This window comes from Carcharodon carcharias, chromosome 3 (assembly GCF_017639515.1).
Source record: "Carcharodon carcharias isolate sCarCar2 chromosome 3, sCarCar2.pri, whole genome shotgun sequence".
In the NCBI taxonomy this organism is placed as follows: Eukaryota; Metazoa; Chordata; class Chondrichthyes; order Lamniformes; family Lamnidae; genus Carcharodon; species Carcharodon carcharias.
This window is the reverse complement of record NC_054469.1, coordinates 6152392-6169077: the sequence shown is the minus strand read 5'-3', so window position 1 is coordinate 6169077 and position 16686 is coordinate 6152392. Positions and strand designations below refer to the sequence as shown.

The 16686-nt window shown below is 43.6% G+C and overlaps 1 protein-coding gene across 1 annotated transcript in view; it reads right to left on the bottom strand.

Annotated features, from left to right (window-relative positions):
- Positions 1–5198: 5198 nt before the first annotated feature.
- The window catches only part of oplah (5-oxoprolinase, ATP-hydrolysing), a 98814-nt gene continuing 87326 nt past the window's right edge, over positions 5199–16686 (bottom strand). The window contains exons 22-28 of the mRNA XM_041183147.1: positions 16274–16423; positions 12264–12398; positions 11611–11760; positions 9555–9712; positions 9130–9290; positions 6962–7059; positions 5199–6479 (exon numbers count right to left, since the gene is read on the bottom strand). Coding sequence (XP_041039081.1) covers positions 6309–6479; positions 6962–7059; positions 9130–9290; positions 9555–9712; positions 11611–11760; positions 12264–12398; positions 16274–16423 — 1023 coding nt within the window. The 3' untranslated portion in view covers positions 5199–6308. The remainder of the gene's footprint in view (positions 6480–6961; positions 7060–9129; positions 9291–9554; positions 9713–11610; positions 11761–12263; positions 12399–16273; positions 16424–16686) is intronic.

Here is a 16686-nt window from a genome sequence, read left to right as displayed (position 1 = left end):
TAGTTTGTCAGGGGGGTAAATAATGTCCTCTGCAGTCACAAGTGGGAGATCCGAAAGTTGTGTTGCCTGCCAAGTTAAGGACATCTCCTTGAGGCTAGCGGTGAACTTGGAGTGGGAGGATCCAGTTATCATGATCCTTGTAGGAACCAACAACATAGGTAAGGGAATGAGTTTATGCTGAAGATGTTTACGGAGCTAGGGCCCAAATTAAAAAGTAAAACCGCAGGCTTGTGTAAATTGGCATTGGGAAAAATGGATTGAGCCATGTGGTCAACTCTAAAGAATGGTGTGGAGAGGCAGGGGTTTCATTTCATGGGGCACTGGCATTATTAAGGAAAGACAGCTGTTCTGTTGGGACGGTCTACACTTAAACTGAGCTGGGCCCAGTGTCTGGTGAATTGTCTACGTAGGGCTGCATATGGGACAATCAATTAAAAAATGAGTGTGGGGGTGTTTAAGTGAGGGGAAATTTCTAAATCTAAAGAGAAAGTCAAGGCCACAGAGCAGTGAAGCATTTTGAATAAAGATGAGCAAAGTGTGATAGGAAGGGACAAAATGTTTAACAGTTAATAATGTATCAGTGAATAAGGTAAAAATAGGAAAAAATGGTCAAAATGTTAAAATTAAAGGCAATTTATATGAATGCATGAAGTGTTTGTGCCAAGTTAAATGAATTAATGGCTGAAATAGGGTTAAGTGGCTTTGACCTAATAGCCATTACAGAGATGTGGTTGCAGGGTGACCAAGATTACCAAGGTCACGCTAACATAGTTGATGTTTCAAAAAGACAGACCAAATGGAAAGAGGCAGCGTGAGGCAGGGTGTAGCCATGATAATAAAGGATGACATAAGGACAATAGTGAGGAAGAAACTTTGCTCAGAAGAGCAGGTAGTAGAATCAGTGTGGCTGGAGATAAAAAAAATAACAAGGGTCAGAAAACGCTGGTTATGGAGTCTATAGGCCCCCTAACAGAAGCTATAGTGTCGAACAGAGTATTAATCAAGATATAAGCTTTCAACAAAGGCTATGAAATAATCATGGGAGCTTTAATCTTCTTATTGGCTGGACAAATCAAGTTAGCAGAAGTAGTTTGGAGGACAAATTCATGGAATGGATTATAGACAATTTTCTGGAACAATATTTTGTGGAACTAATCAGGGAAGAGGCTATTTTAGACCTTGTTTTGTATAATGAGACAGGGTGAATGTTTAATCTCACAGTAAGGGATTCTTTGGGAAAGAGTGATCATAATATGCCAAGAATCTTGCACTGAGTTTGAGATTGACATATGTAATTCCAAAATGGGAATATTGACCTTAAATAAAGCCAATTAAATGGGTATGAAGAGCGAGTTGGCTACAGTAGATTTGGAAATTTGACTCAAAGGTATAACAATAGTTGAGCAATGGCAAATGTTTAAAGAAATATCTCAAAATTCTCAATGAACATATTCCATTGAGAAATAAATCTCAATGGGAAAAGAGATCCTTCCATGTCTAACTAAGGAGATTAAGGAGAGTTTTAGATTAAAAGTACAGGCTTATAATATTTCAAAGAGGAGTGCTAAGGCTGAGTATTGGAAGAGTTTTTGATACCAGTAGAAGATGACCAAAAATTGATAGAGGGAGAAAACAGAAAATGAGAGTAAACTAGCCAGAAATATCAAACCAGATTGTGAAAGTCACTATTGGTATGTAAAAAGGAAGAAATTGGTGGAAGTAAAGGTGGGAGACAGGAGAAATTAGAAAATTAAATAAGGAAATGGTAGAGAAATTGAACAAATGCTTTGTATCTGTCTTCATAGTAGAAGACAAGAAACACTCCATAAATATTGGGGAACCAAGGGTTTAGCCAGAATGAAGAACTTCAAGAATTCAGTATAAGTTTTAATAAAGGTACTGGAGAAATGAATGAGACTAAAAGCTGACAATTCCACCATCTCTGCAGCCACTTTTTAAAATCCAAGGATGCAGGCCATCAGGTCCCATCTTTACTCAAAATTCTGGGATCCATTCGTGGGTTGTGGGCCAACATCTACAAAGCACAAGTCAGGAATACTCTCCACTTACCTGGATGAGTGCAGCTCTGACAACACTTAAAAAGCTTGACACCATCTAGGACAAAGCAGTCCACTTGATTAGCACCACATCTACCACCTTCAACATTCACTCACTTCACCACTGATGCACAGTAGCAGCAGTGTGTACCATCTACAAGATGCATTACAGGAATTCACCAAGACTCCTTTGACAGCACCTTCCAAACCCATGATCCCTACCATCTAGAAGGACAAGGGCAGCAAATAGATGGGAACACCAGCACCTGGAAGTTCCCCTCCAAGTCACTCACTATCCTGACTTGGAAATATATCGCCGGTCCTTCACTGCCAGTGGGTCAAAATCTTGGAACAGCACTGTGGGTGTACCAACACCGCATGGACTGCAGCGGTTCAAGGCAGCGGCTCACCACCACCTTCTCAGGGGCATCTAGGGATGGGCAATAAATGCTGGCCTAGCAAGCAACACCCACAACCCTTGAACGAATTTAAAAAATCCTCCGGACTTGAAAACATGAATATAATTGTGAATATATTCAAGACTGAGTAAGACAGTTTTTTTAATTTACAAGGGCGGCCGGGGTTGGCGGGGTGGGGGGGGGCGGCGGGGGGGGTCAAGGGTAATGAAGGGGCTGGGCAGGAATGTGGAGTTGAGGCCGCCATCAGATCAGCCAGGATCTTACTGAATGGCAGAGCAGGCTCGAGGGCCGAATGGCCTACTCCTGCTCCATTTCAACTTGGCATTCTGCAGCCTTCTGTACTCAACATTAAGTTCAACAATTTCAGGTCATAACCCCTGTCTCCATTTTGTTTCGTGTGTTTATTTTGCTGGTTTGGTTTTGTCTCGTATCTTTCTTTATTCCTTCATCTTGCAGCCATTCACACTTCATCTGGACATATATCTTGTTTCTTTACACATTACTCCTTCCTTTGACTTTTATGCCAAGAAAACTTGTGTCATCTAATCTCTCCTGCCCTCCACCCGGTCACAGACCTTCCCTTTTGTGCTCCCACACCCTTCCCAACACCCACACCCCCCTCCCCCTCCCCCCTTTGCTAAAACTGGTAGCTGCAGAGAAGGTGGACGCACTGGTTTGATCTTCAGAATTACATAGATTTTAGACTAGAAGGCAGCAAATATAACCCAGCTGAAGGATGGACAGAGAAAACAGGGACCTACAGGCCGGTCAGCCTGACATCAGTAGTAGGCAAAATACTGAAATGTATTATTAGGGACATGGTCACAGGGCACCTAGGAAATCATATTATGATTAAGAGTCAGCATGGATTTATGAAAGGGAATTCACATTTAACAAATGTGTTAGTGTTTTGAGGTTGTAACTAGCAGGGTAGATAAAGGGAGCCAATGGATGCGATATTTTTTGATTGTCGAAAAGCATTTTATAAGATAGTGCCACATGAGCTTACTGTATAAAACTAGGACTTATAGGATTGGTGGTAAGATGTTAGCATGAATTGAATCTCAGAATTCTTATGGCCAGGGGAGACCATTTGTTCCACTTGTGTCTGCACCAGCTCTCTGGATGAGCAATTCTCCTCCTGCCATTCCCCCACCTTCTCCCCATAACCCTGCACATTCTTCCTTTTCAGATAACAATCTGATTCCCTTTTGAATGCTTCCATTGCACCTGCCTCCGCCACACTCCCAGGCCGTGCGTTCCAGATCCTAACCACTCACTGTGTGATATCACTTTTGCTTCTTTTGCCAATCATTTTTAAATCTGTGCTCTCTCATTCTTGATCCTTGCACCAATGGGAACAGTTTCTCCCCATCTACTCTGTCCAGACCCCTCAAGATTTTGAATACCTCTATCAAATCTCCTCTCAGCCTTCTCTTCTCCAAGGAAAACAATCCCAAGTTCTCAATCCATCCACAAAACTGAAATCCCTCATCCCTGGAACTATTCTCGTGAATCTTTTCTGCATCCTCTCCGAAACCTTCACCTCCTTCCTGAGCTGCGTTGCCCAGAACTGGTTGCGGTACCCCAGCTGAGGCAGAACTAGTGTCTTATACAAGTTCAACATAACCTGCTTGAGGACTGGTTAACAGATTGTAACAGAATAGGAATGAATGGGTCATTTTTTTGGGTTGGTGAGCTGTAAGTATTGGGGCACTGCAAGGTTCGGTACTTGGACCTCAGCTGTTTACAATCTACATTAATGATTTGGATAAGGGGACCAAATGTAATATATCCAGGTTTACTGACAATACAAAGTTGGATGGTAAACTGTGAGGAGGATGCAAATAAACTGCAAAGGGATATAGACATGTTGCTTGAGTAGGCAGAACATGGCAGATGAAATATAACATGGCAAAGTATGAAGTTATTTGGTAGAATATTTCTTAACTGGGATGTATTTGCATTCAGAGGGACCTGGGTATCCTTGCACCTGAATTACAAAAAGTCAACCTGCAGGTACAGCAAACAATTAGGAAAGCAAGTGGTATGTTAGCTTTTATCACAAAAAGATTGGAGTATTGCAATTATATAGAGTATTGGTGAGACCACACCTGGAGTACTTTGTGCAGTTTTGATCTTCTTACCCAAGGAAGGATATACTTACCCTAGAGAAAGTGTAGTAAAGGATTACTAGACTGGTTCCTGGGATGAAGGGATTGTCCTATGAGGAGAGATTGAGTAGACCAGGTCAATATTTGCTAGAATTTAGAAGAATGAAAGGTGATCTAATTGAAACATGTAAAATTCTTAAGGGCTTTGATGGGGTGGTTGCAGAGAGGATGTTTCCCCTTGTGGGGGAATCTAGAACAGAGAGGTCACAGTCTCAGGATAAGGGGTCATCCATTTACTCAACTGGAATGTTGGCCTTTATTGCAAGTGGGATGGAGTATAAAAGTAGAGAAGTCTTGCCATAACTGTACAGGACATTATGAGACTCCACCTGGAGTACTGTGAAGAATTTTGGTCTGGAGGGGCATTCTTTCATTGGAAGCAGTTCAGAGAATGTTCATTTGGCTGATTCCTGGGATGAAGGGGTTGTCTTATGAGGAGACGCTGAGCTGGTTGGGCCTGTACCCATTGGAGTTTAGAAGGATGAGAGGTGATCTTATTGAAACATAATTAGATTCTGAGGAGGCTTTACGGGGTAGGTACTGGGAGGATGTTTCTCCTTGTGGGGGAGTCTAAAATAGGGGGAATGGTTTAAAGATAAGGGGTCACCCATTTAAGACAGATGAGAAGGAATTTCTTCTCTCAGAGGGTCATTAATCTTCAGAATTCTGTTCCACAGCGCACAGTAGAGGCTGGGTCATTGAATATATTCAAGACTGAGTAAGACAGTTTTTTTAATTTACAAGGGCGGTGGTGGGGGGTGGGGGTCAAGGGTAATGAAGGGGCTGGGCAGGAATGTGGAGTTGAGGCCACCATCTGATCAGCCAGGATCTTACTGAATGGCAGAGCAGGCTTGAGGGCCAAATGGCCTACTCCTGCTCCATTTCGACTTGGCATTCTGCAGCCTTCTGTACTCAACATTAAGTTCAACAATTTCAGATCATAACCCCTGTCTCCATTTTGTTTTGTGTGTTTATTTTGCTGGTTTGGTTTTGTCTCGTATCTTTCTTTATTCCTTCACCTTGCAGCCATTCACACTTCATCTGGACACATATTTTGTTTCTTTACTTTACACATTACTCCTTCCTTTGACTTTTATACCATGAAACCTTGTGTCATCTAATCTCTCCTGCCCTCCACCCTGTCACATACCTTCCCTTTTGTGCTCCCACACCCTCCCCTCCCTTCCATTTCCTTAAAACTTATCACATTTCTAACTCCCCTGGGTTCTGACGAAGGGTCATCGTGACCTAAAACATTCACTCTTCTGTCTCCACAGATGCCGCCAAGCAAGACTGCAAATGGATGATCTGGTCATTCATTTCACTGCTGTTTGAGGGATTTTGCTGCTATGTAAATTGGCTGTCGCATTTCCCTCATTGCAATAATGAGCACACTTTATGAAGTATATCACTGGCTGTAAAGTGCTTTGGGATGTCCTGAGGTGGTCTTTCTGTATTCCCATCCTGTGGGGTGGGGTGGGGTGGGAGAGGGATAGTGAAAGCTCTTAGATACGCTTGGGACTATCTTCATATCCCAGAATTTGCTGGGGATATCAAATGTGAGTGAGGTAATCAATCCATCAATCAATCTATTTAAGTGTCCAGGAACGAAAAAGAAGGAGAGAAGGGGTTTTTCCTGGAGTGTCCAGTGGTCTCGATCATACCGACTCTTGGGTCTGTTTATATTCGAACAGACTTCCCTGTTCAACAAAGGCCACTCCTGATTTCTGATTCGCTGATGTCAATCCTGGAAAACCCTCACGTTTCTCCATCACATCTTCAGCCTGGCCCCAACCTCCACCTCCAGGCGTGTGCAACAGAAAAGCATCCTTAGAACCAGAGAGAGAGAGAAGTTAAGTCTGTGTCAGCTGAGAGGGGGAGACAGACAGACAGAGAACGAGAGACAGAAAAAATGACAGAGAGAGAAAATGTGAAATGGGTAGATGAGGCAGCTGAGACAGAGAGCGACAAGAGAGAGAGAAAAAGAGACAAACTGACAGAGAGAGAGAGAGACAAAGAGAGAGAATCTGAGTCTGAGAGAGAGAGCCAAAAACTAGCAGAAAGGCAGAGAGAGTATGAGAGTTTGTGATGGGTGGGAGGCACAAAGTGCAACAAAGAGGGAAAAGGGAACATGGGTTTGTATGTGAGATACCAGACTGGGTAAGACAGTGGTGTGTTTGCACCATAATGGGTGAGACAGTGCACTGTGTGTAAGGAGATGAAACAGTTTGAAGTGTTCACTGTTGAGGAGTGATGTGAGCGTGAGTTTTTGGACCAGAATGATTACAGTTGCTAGTTGCCGTCCTCTTACCCCAGCCCTAACAGCAACAGATGTCCTTGCTCCGAGATTGATGGTCCTTCCATCCTCACGGACCAGCAGATTGAGTCCTCGGGCTCCTGGCTTCCCTCCTGCACAGGGAGTAGAAATTAGATTTACACCTACAGGAAAAGGCTGTTTGCTCTGCCCAGAGACCACCTTCCCAAAATATCCCACAACCCAAACCTTCCCATAATATTTCTCATCCCCACCTTCCTGCCACATCCACCTTCCTAAAATATCCCTCAAATCCACCATATTCCTTAAACGCACTTTCTGTTATAAGAACAGAAGTACATAAGAAATAGAGGAGGAGGAGGCCATTTGGCCCTGCTTCACCATTTAATAAGATCTTCTACCTCAATCCACTTTCCTTTGCTATCCCTCTGTTCCTTAATTCCCTTAGTCTCCAAAAGTCTGTCAATCTCAGTCCTGAATATACTCAATGTCTAAGCATCCACAGTTCTCTGGGGTAGAGAATCCCAAAGATTCACAACCCTCTGAGTGAAGAAATTTCTCCTGTTCTCAGCCTTAAACAGCCAGCCCCTTATTCTAGACTCTTCAGGTGGAACAGCCTCTCAGCATCTACCCTGTCAGGTCCTCCCAGAATTTTAAATGTTTCAACTAGATTTTTCTACACTCCAGAGAATATAAGTCTCCTCTTAGGCAAGTCCTCTCATCCTTTGAATCAATCTAGTGAACCTTCGCTGCACTCCCTCTAAGTAAGCAGACCAAAACTTAAGCAGTTTTTGGCTCCTGGGATGTGAGCATCGCTGGCAAGGCCAGCATTTGCTGCCCATCCCTAATTGCCCTTCAGAAGGTGGTGGGGAGCTGTTGTAAGGCACGGAATCTGTGGAAAAAAGAATTGTAACTTAGGTTGAGACTTGCCTAGGCTATCCAACCATGATATATACATATACACATATAATTTGCAATCTAGTCCGTCATGCTTTGAAATATTGAAAGCAAAGGGAGTTATGGAAGAGAAAACTTGTTATTCTTAAAACTGCTGAACTATGAGCACAGATCTTGTTCCCATACAAAATTAGACAGTCTTTATCAGGACTGAGACAAAGGAGGCTATTGGGAAGGCTTCGAAATAGGCCTCGAGAGTTTGGAAAGGCAGACGTCTACGTGTGTGTCCCTAACTACTGGTTAACAACCAAATACTCTGGACAACTGCCCACTTAGTCAATCTAAACTGAGTCCTGCTGAAGACCATCGTAAAGTGAAGCTCCACTCCATCTCCCCACCAACAACCAACCCCCTACCTCACCCCACTCCCCCCCACCTTAGCATATGCTGATTTTAAGTGCAGAAAAGGTAGTGACTATTATATTTGGTTACTGTACGAGAGAGAGAGAGAGAGAGAGAGAGAGAGAGAGAGAGTGCGAGAGAGAGGGGTGACCCAGACAATCATTGAGTTCTACATCCAGCACAGACCTGACCAAGTGGTGGGTGCTCCTCATAACTCAAATTTTCTGTGTGTTTTGTTGCTTGGCTAACAGTGCATTAGATGTATTTGCCAGCAATATAGAGTAGTAAAGGCTTTTTGATGAACATTAGAGTTTGGTCTGTAATTCTCGGGTTAGAACTCTCAAACCTGTTAGGACCAGAAAAGGCCCCACATCACTTTCATGAACCGCTGCAGTCCATCTGGTGTAGGTACACACACACACACACACACACACACAGTGATGTTGAGGAGGGAGTTCCAGGATTTTGACTCAGCCAGAAATGATGAAGCAAGACTTCAATACTTTTATTGTCCAACCCCCATGCAATAAAAAAAGGGTAAGGTAGCAGTTGCCTCCTAATTGCTTGTGTACGTGCATGTTAACCTTCTGTTATCCATATACAAGGACACCCAGATTCATCTGAATATGAACGTTTCCAAGTTTCTCACCTGAAAATAAGTATCCTGCATTCCTAATCTTCCTACCAAAATGGATAACCTTTCACTTCCCCACATTATACTCCATCTGCCACCTTCCTGCCCACTCATTAACTGGTCTATATTTCTTTGCGGCCTCTGTGTCCTGCTCACAGCTTACTTTCATCCCGAAGACCCTTATTTCTCCGGAAACCCAGCCAGTTGACTCTTGACCTAGCTGCGATATCCTTCCCCATTAACTCATCCAGGAGGTTCCTTCATGCGTTACCATTTAGTCCGTAGGGGCAGAAGGCTCGCCTTTCTGTCAGCACTGATAAGACCATCCTCTCCCGGAAGAGCAGCTCCCGAATGACCCCCTCACCCCCATGGTGGCGACCTTTGCCCCCGGATCCAGGGTTCAGCTCAAATCTCTTCAGGATCACAGGATACCTGGGAATGAATCCAAAAAGGAATAATTAAACTTTCAAATTGTGAAGGCAGGAACGCGTGGATCCAGCAATGAAGGGATTCTGTTACTCGGCTACTAGGTCAGTAATCCAGGGAACACGAGTTCAAATCCCACCAGGGCAGTTCAACAATTTGAATCTTAAAAAAAAATCAAGAATAAAAAGCTGGCATCATAAGGGTTAAAATATAGCCTGGTCTGGGTTGATTCCTAGCTGTGGTTGCAATGCTTGATTTTGGGAGCTGTACCTTTTCTCCAGGATTTCGGGGTCCGTGATGCGTGTGTTGGTCATGTGGGTGTGAACCCCTCCTCGCCCATCCCATCGAGGACCTGCTCCAGAGCCTCCGGCCACTGTCTCGTAGTAGCCTACCCGATCGTTACCAAAGGTGATGTTGTTCATGCAGCCCTGGAAACAAGGGAGAGAGAGAGAAAGAGAGAGAGGTTACTGAGACAGACACAGGACAGAGGCAGAGCCATGGATATATTGGCTTTCAAGGGGGTGCAGTGCAGATTCATCAGAATTACAGCAGGCTGTTTGGGGTCACATTATGAGAATAGGTTGCAAAAACTCGGTCTCATGATTGGAAAATATTTTTCTTTTAAAAAAGAGGTTTAGTCTGATGATGTGTCTTAATTGGATTAAAGCCAGCTAGTCTGGGTGCTTTGATGTGTACTAGTTTTGAGATGTAAGAGAGGTAGAGTGCATTTGTATTTTTTGAATAGAGCATTCAAGAAGTGGGGTGAAATCTGGCACCTAGCTAGCAGAGATCAAGTAATATGTTTATATTATTAATAAAATTGGTACTATGAAAGGGGTTTTATTGTTAGAAGAGGTGGAGTTCAAAGAGGCTGGTGATAGAATGAGAATTTACATTCAATGAGATGTGCTGGGTATAACCAATAGCAATTTGTGTGCGTGCAGGGCAGAGGCAATGTAAGATCAAAGTAGCTGTGAGCCTCCCACTGTCTCCACAGGAACCAAAGTGAAAGGAACCTCATTTTGAATTTGTAAGGTAAAAATGCTTTGCCTGGTGTTTGGTTAATTCTGTGGGTTGCCGTTGCCTTAATGGAGATTAGTTTGGGAATTTGTTACAAATTATGATAGTAGTAATTTGTAGCCATGTGTATATATTTAACATTTAAATTAATAAATGTCTCATGTATTTTTATATAAAACCTCTCGAGAACTGGTGGCCCGATTCCTGAATTTAGAGCTGCATCTCAAAACATACAAAAATAAAAATATAGGTTATGACAGTTGTTTAAAGTTTCCCTCTGGGATTTTTAAATGACTCAGCTTTACCCAACTGCTGGGTCATAACACGGTCAAGTATTCCTTAGGATTTAAAAAGAAATAACTTGCACTGATATAGTGCCTTCGCCAAGGACTGCCCTTCAGACAGTGCAGTGCTCTGTCATCACTGACCCTCCGACAGTGCAGCACTCCGTCACTGGACCAGTAATATAGAGGCCCAGGCTATGCCCTGGTGACATGGGTTCAAATCCCACATTAAATTCAATTAGAGGAACAAATAAATCTGGAATTGGAAGCACATCTCAGTAATGGTGACCATGAAGCTATCATCGATTGTTGTAAAAACCCATCTGGTTCTCTAATGTCCTTTGGGGAAGGAAATCTGCCGTCCTTACCCTGTCTGGCCTACATGTGACTCCAGACCTGCAGCAATGTGGTTGACTCTTAACTGCTTTCAAGGGCAATTAGGGATGGGTAACCAATGTTGGCCTTGCCAATGATACTCACATCCCACGAACGAATTAAAAAAAAAACCCTTCAAGTCTGTGATGGATAGATTTTTGTTGCACAGGAGCAGCAGGGGAAATGGAACAACGACGGGCAAATTTGTTTGCGATACTGATCAGCCACGATTGCACTGAATTGCTGAACAAGCTTGTGGGGTTCAATAGCCTCCTTCTGTTTCTAATTCTCTGCAAAGAGATGTTCCAAAAGAATGCAAAGGGATAAATTGACCAAGGGAAGTCCTTGAGGAAGGCAACAGTGTCTAATGGTGGCACAGGGCTCAGATTGGAGCCCACCTCAATGTTGTCCCTTTGGATGGCTCCCCCTCCCCATCAGAATTCTTTTACCCACACACACAACAGGAAGTTGTCCATCTGCCAGGCAGGGATCAGGTGACACATGCCATGTGATACAGAGCAGAGTTGGTGATTCCATTGCTAGCTTCACCATGCTCGGACTGGTTAGGGAGCGTCAATCTTCGTAAGCGGAGGTTCATGATCTCATCCCTCCACCCACAGTGTCACAGCACACTTACTGACGCTCACCTGCGAGGCTGCGCAGACCTCAAATGCCTTGAATATGACATCAACGACTCGCTGTGATGTCAGCACGTTACCACCCACAACTGCAGCATCTGCTGATGGGTCCAGGATTGATCCCCTCGGAATGATGATCTTCACTGGAGCCAGGCAGCCCTGCCAATGAGAGCACAGGTCAAAGATCCTGGTTCGAATGAGTGTTTAAATTCAGCTCAAGTCATCAACCCCGCATAACCCACACCCCCGCGTAACCCACACCCCATAGTCAGGCCTAATGATCATGACAGCCCCCAGCAACCCAAGCTCTTCCCATCCCCACCCTGTTCATCACCCTTTCCCTATTAACATCACCCCCAACTCTGTTCATTCCCCTTTCCCCATTAACACACCCCCATTCTGTTCATTCTCCTTTCCCCATTAACAACCCCCCAATCTGTTCATTCACCTTTCCCCATTAATACACCCCACCCACTCTGTTCATTCTCCTTTCCTCATTAACAACCCCCCAATCTGTTCATTCCCCTTTCCCCATTAACAACCCCCCCATTCTGTTCATTCTCCTTTCCTCATTAACAAACCCCCACTCTGTTCATTCCCTTTTCCCCATTAACACCCTCCACTCTGTTCACCTCTCCCCCATTCATGGTCAGCCGACCCACCTGGTTGAGGGGTATGTCCTGTCCCACCATGCACCTGAGGCAGTAGATGACAGCAGAGAGGGTGATTGCTCGAGGGGCATTGCAATTCCCGAATACCTCTGGTCCAGAGCCCGTAAAATCAAACAAAGCAGTCCCCTGTGAAAGAGAGAGAGAGAGAGAGAGATTGTGGGGACAGGGAGAGGGAGAGAGGGATAATGAGAGATTATTCTTTCATGAGATATGGGCATCACTATCAAGGCCAACATTTACATACGAGCGTACAAATTAGCAGGAGGAGGCTAATCGGCCCCTTGAGCCTGCTCCGCTATTCAATAAGATCATGGCTGATCTGAACATAACCTCAAACCCACATTCCTGCCTACCTCTGATAACCTTTCACCCCCTTGTTAATCAAGAAACTATCTAGTTCTGCCTTAAAAATATTCAAAGACTCTGCTTCCACCGCCTTTTGAGGAAAAGAGATCCAAAGACTCCCAACCCTCAGAAAAAAAAATTCGCCTCCTCTGTCTTAAATGAGCAACTCCTTATTTTTAAACAGTGACCCCTAGTTCTAGATTCTCCCACAAGTGGAAACATCCTCTCCACATCCACCCTGTCAAGACCCCTTAGAATCTTAAAGGTTTCAATTAAGTCACTTCTTACTCTTCTAAACGCCAGTGGATACAAGCCTAACCTGTCCAACCTTTCCTCATAAGACAACCCACCCATTCCTGGTATTAGTCTGGTAAACCTTGTCTGAACTGCTTCTAGCGCATTTACATCTTTCTTTAAATAAGGAGACCAATACTGCACACAATACTCCAGATGTGGTCTCACCAATACCTTGTACAACTGAAGCATAACCTCCCTCCTGTTGTAATCAATTCCCCTCACAATAAATGATAACATTCTATTAGCTTTCCTAATTACCCTCTGTACCTGCATTACTAACCTTTTGCAAGTCATGCACTAGGACACCCAGATCCCTCTGAATCTCAGAGCTCTGCAATCTCTCACCATTTAGATAATAAGCTTCCCTTTTATTCTTCCTGCCAAAATGAACTATTTCACATTTGCCAGATCTTTGCCCACTCACTTAACCTATGTATGCCACTTTGTGGCCTCCTTACATCCTTTTCACAGTTTACTTCCCTACCTACCTTTGTGTCGTCAGCAAATTTACCACCATTTCTTCAGTCCCTTCATCAAAGTCATTTATATAAATTGTAAACTAAGTTGAGTTCCCAGCACTGATCCCCGTGACACACCACTCATCACATTCTGCCAACTGGAAAAAGACCCATTTATGCCAACACTCTGCTTCCTGTTAGCTAACTAATATTTTACCCATGTCAATATGTTACCCACTACACCATGAGCTTTTGTTTTCTGAAATTACCTTTGATGTGGCACTTTATCAAATGCCTCCTGGAAATCTAAGTACAGTACATCCACTGGTTTCCCTTTATCTACGGCATGTGACTCCTTCAAAAAACGCCAATAAATTGGTTAAACATACTTTCCTTTTAACAAAACCATTTTGACTCTGCCTGATTGCCTTGAATTTTTCCAAGTGCCCTGCTAATATAACATCTTAAGTAATAGCTTCTAACATTTTCCCTATGACAGATGTTAGGCTATTGGCCTATAGTTTCCTGCTTTCTGTCTCCCTCCCGTTTTGAATAAAAGGAGTTACGTTTACTATTTTCTAGGGAACTTTGGAAAGTTAAAACCAGTGCATCAACTACCTCACTAGCCACTTCTTTCAAGGCCTTAGGGTGAAGTCCATCCAGACCTGGGGATTTGTCAGCCGCAGCCCCAACAATTTGCTCAATACCACTTCCCTAATGATTGTAATTTTCATGAGTTCCTCCCTCCCTTCCATTTCCTGATTTACTGGTATCTCCGGGATGTTACTTGAGTCCTCTATAGTGAAGACTGAAGATCGGAAAGAATATAAAGAACAGCAAAGAATGACAAAAAGATTAATAAGAAGGGAAAAATTAGAGTATGAGAGAAAGCTAACTAGTAATATAAAAATGGATAGCAAGAGTTTATATAGATTAATTCGTTTATAAACTCTTACTATCCATTTTGTTTGATTTTTATTTCTGTATCTGTGTGTTAAGAAAAGGTCAAATTGAGTTTCAGTTTCACTTTAAAAAGGTGTTTACATTTCTATGAGGTTTACGACTATTGCAGCTAAGTTAAACAAACAAGAATAGAGAAACTGGGCCATTGCTTAACAACAGAGGTCCAGAGAGGCAAGTAACTCCCACAGACACACGCAGGAGGCCTGTACACCACCCCACAAGTGACTTCTTGCCTTTATCATTCCTCACCTCAACTCAAACTGCTTCTACATCCTGGTTCCCTGAACTTAGGTCATCCCTCTCTAATGTGCTAATACCATCATTAATTAGCAGAGCCACCCCACCACCTTTTCCTAACTTCCTGTCCTTTCTAAATGTCACATACTCTTCAATATTCAGGTCCCAATCTATGTCATCCTGTAGCCATGTCTCTGTAATGGCTATCAGATCATACTTATTTATTTCTATTTGCACCATCAGTTCATATGTTTTGTTTCGAATGCTACGCGTGTTTAGATACAGAGCCTTTAGTTTTGTCTTTTTATTATCTTTGTAGCGTCTAGCCTTATCTGCTGCCCATTTTTTGATAACCCTAATTGCCCTTGAACTGAATGACTTGCTCGGCCATTTCAGTTGGCAGGAAAGAGTCAATCACATTGCTGTGGGTCTGGAGTTCCATGTAGGCCAGACCAGGTAAGGATGGCAGATTTCCTTCCCTAAAGGACATTCGTGAATGCTCTGCTGGGATTTGAACCCCTATCCCCAGCAGCATTAGCCTGGGCCTCTGGATTACTAATCCAATGATATTACCACCAATACCACTATGCCATTCCCTGCCACCCCTGCCCCTATGCTATCATCTCACCCGCACAAAATTAAGCAAGTAAAGAAGTCACATTGTTTGGCGTACATAGTGGCAGCAGGCTTAGGAAAGACCTCCGGCTCAATTTCCAGCCTGAGCAGTATTAGCTAATTTCAGAAGAGCGCAGGCTTTAGGGGCACCAGCTCTGGGCTGGGTTAGAGAAAGGCATGGATCAGTTCTTCCGACTGGTATCAATGATATGAGCACAGTGTGTGCATACGTATGAGTGAGTGAATGAGTACTAGTGAGTGCATGTATGGGCACAGTGTGTGAGTATGTGTGAGTGAGTGACAATGAGTAGCTATGTGGGTGCAGCGTCTGTGCGAGTGAGTGAGCAGTGCTTGTGTGTGTATGAGCAGTGTGAGAGTATGTAAGAGTTAGTGAGTGTGTGAGAGTGTGATTGAGTGAGTGAGAGACAGTGTATGAGCACAGTGTGTTTGTGACTGAGTGTGAGCAAAGTGTGCGAGTGAGTGTGAGTGTGTGTGTGAAAATGTGTGCATGTGAGTGAGTGAGTCTGAGTATTGGATTTGGAGGGGCTTTGCATGACATACAAGATGCTCTGAAGCCATTTTCCAATCCAGGAGTTAGCAGCTTCAGGATAGGGGGAACATTTTGTCTCAATTCAACAAGACAGGAAGGGAGAATTAACAGAGATTTAAGGATTTTAGTAGAATGCACAGGGAGAAAATGTTTCCAGTGGCAGGAAGGTCAGTAACCAGAGTGACACAGATTTAAGATAATTGGCAAAAGAACTGGGCGGAGGTTGGAGAAGAAGAAAATGTTTTTTTATGCAGTGAGTTGTTCTGATCTGGAATGTGCTGCTGAAAAGGATGATGGAAGCAGATGCAACAGGAACTTATAACAAGGAATTGGATAAACGCTCGAAGGGGAAAAAATTGCAGGGCTCTGGGGAAAGAGCAGGGGAGTGGGAGTAATTGATACCTCCTACAAAGAGCCAGCACAGGGGGGCTGAATGGTCTCCTGTATTATTGGTTCTGTGATTGCTTTAAATAAGGACAAGGGTACATCACCCTTGGTCTGCCATGCGATCAGTCACTGAGACAAACAGATCTCACCTCTGCCTCGTGGATTTTCACTTTTAATCTGATTGGCGTCCCATCGTCCATGTGGTCCTCAGACTCAACCTCCACCACTCCATCCACCTGCTGGCAGCGTCGGCAGGAAAACTCCCTCAACATCTCCTTCACAGCGACTTCAGCATTATTCTGTCAGGTTACAGGAAGTCCAACATGTCAAAGTTTAAAGAAAAATAGAAAGATTTAATTTTCTAGGGCGTCTATCATGACCTCAGGATGTCAGAAAGTATTTATAGCCAAGTGTAATTGCTATTGTATTGTAGGAAATGCGTCAGCCAATCTGTGCACAGCAAGATCTCATTAACAGCAATGTAACCAATAAACAGATAATCTGTTTTATGGTGTTAGTTGAATGATAAGCATTGACTGTGACACTGGGAGGAACTGCCCTG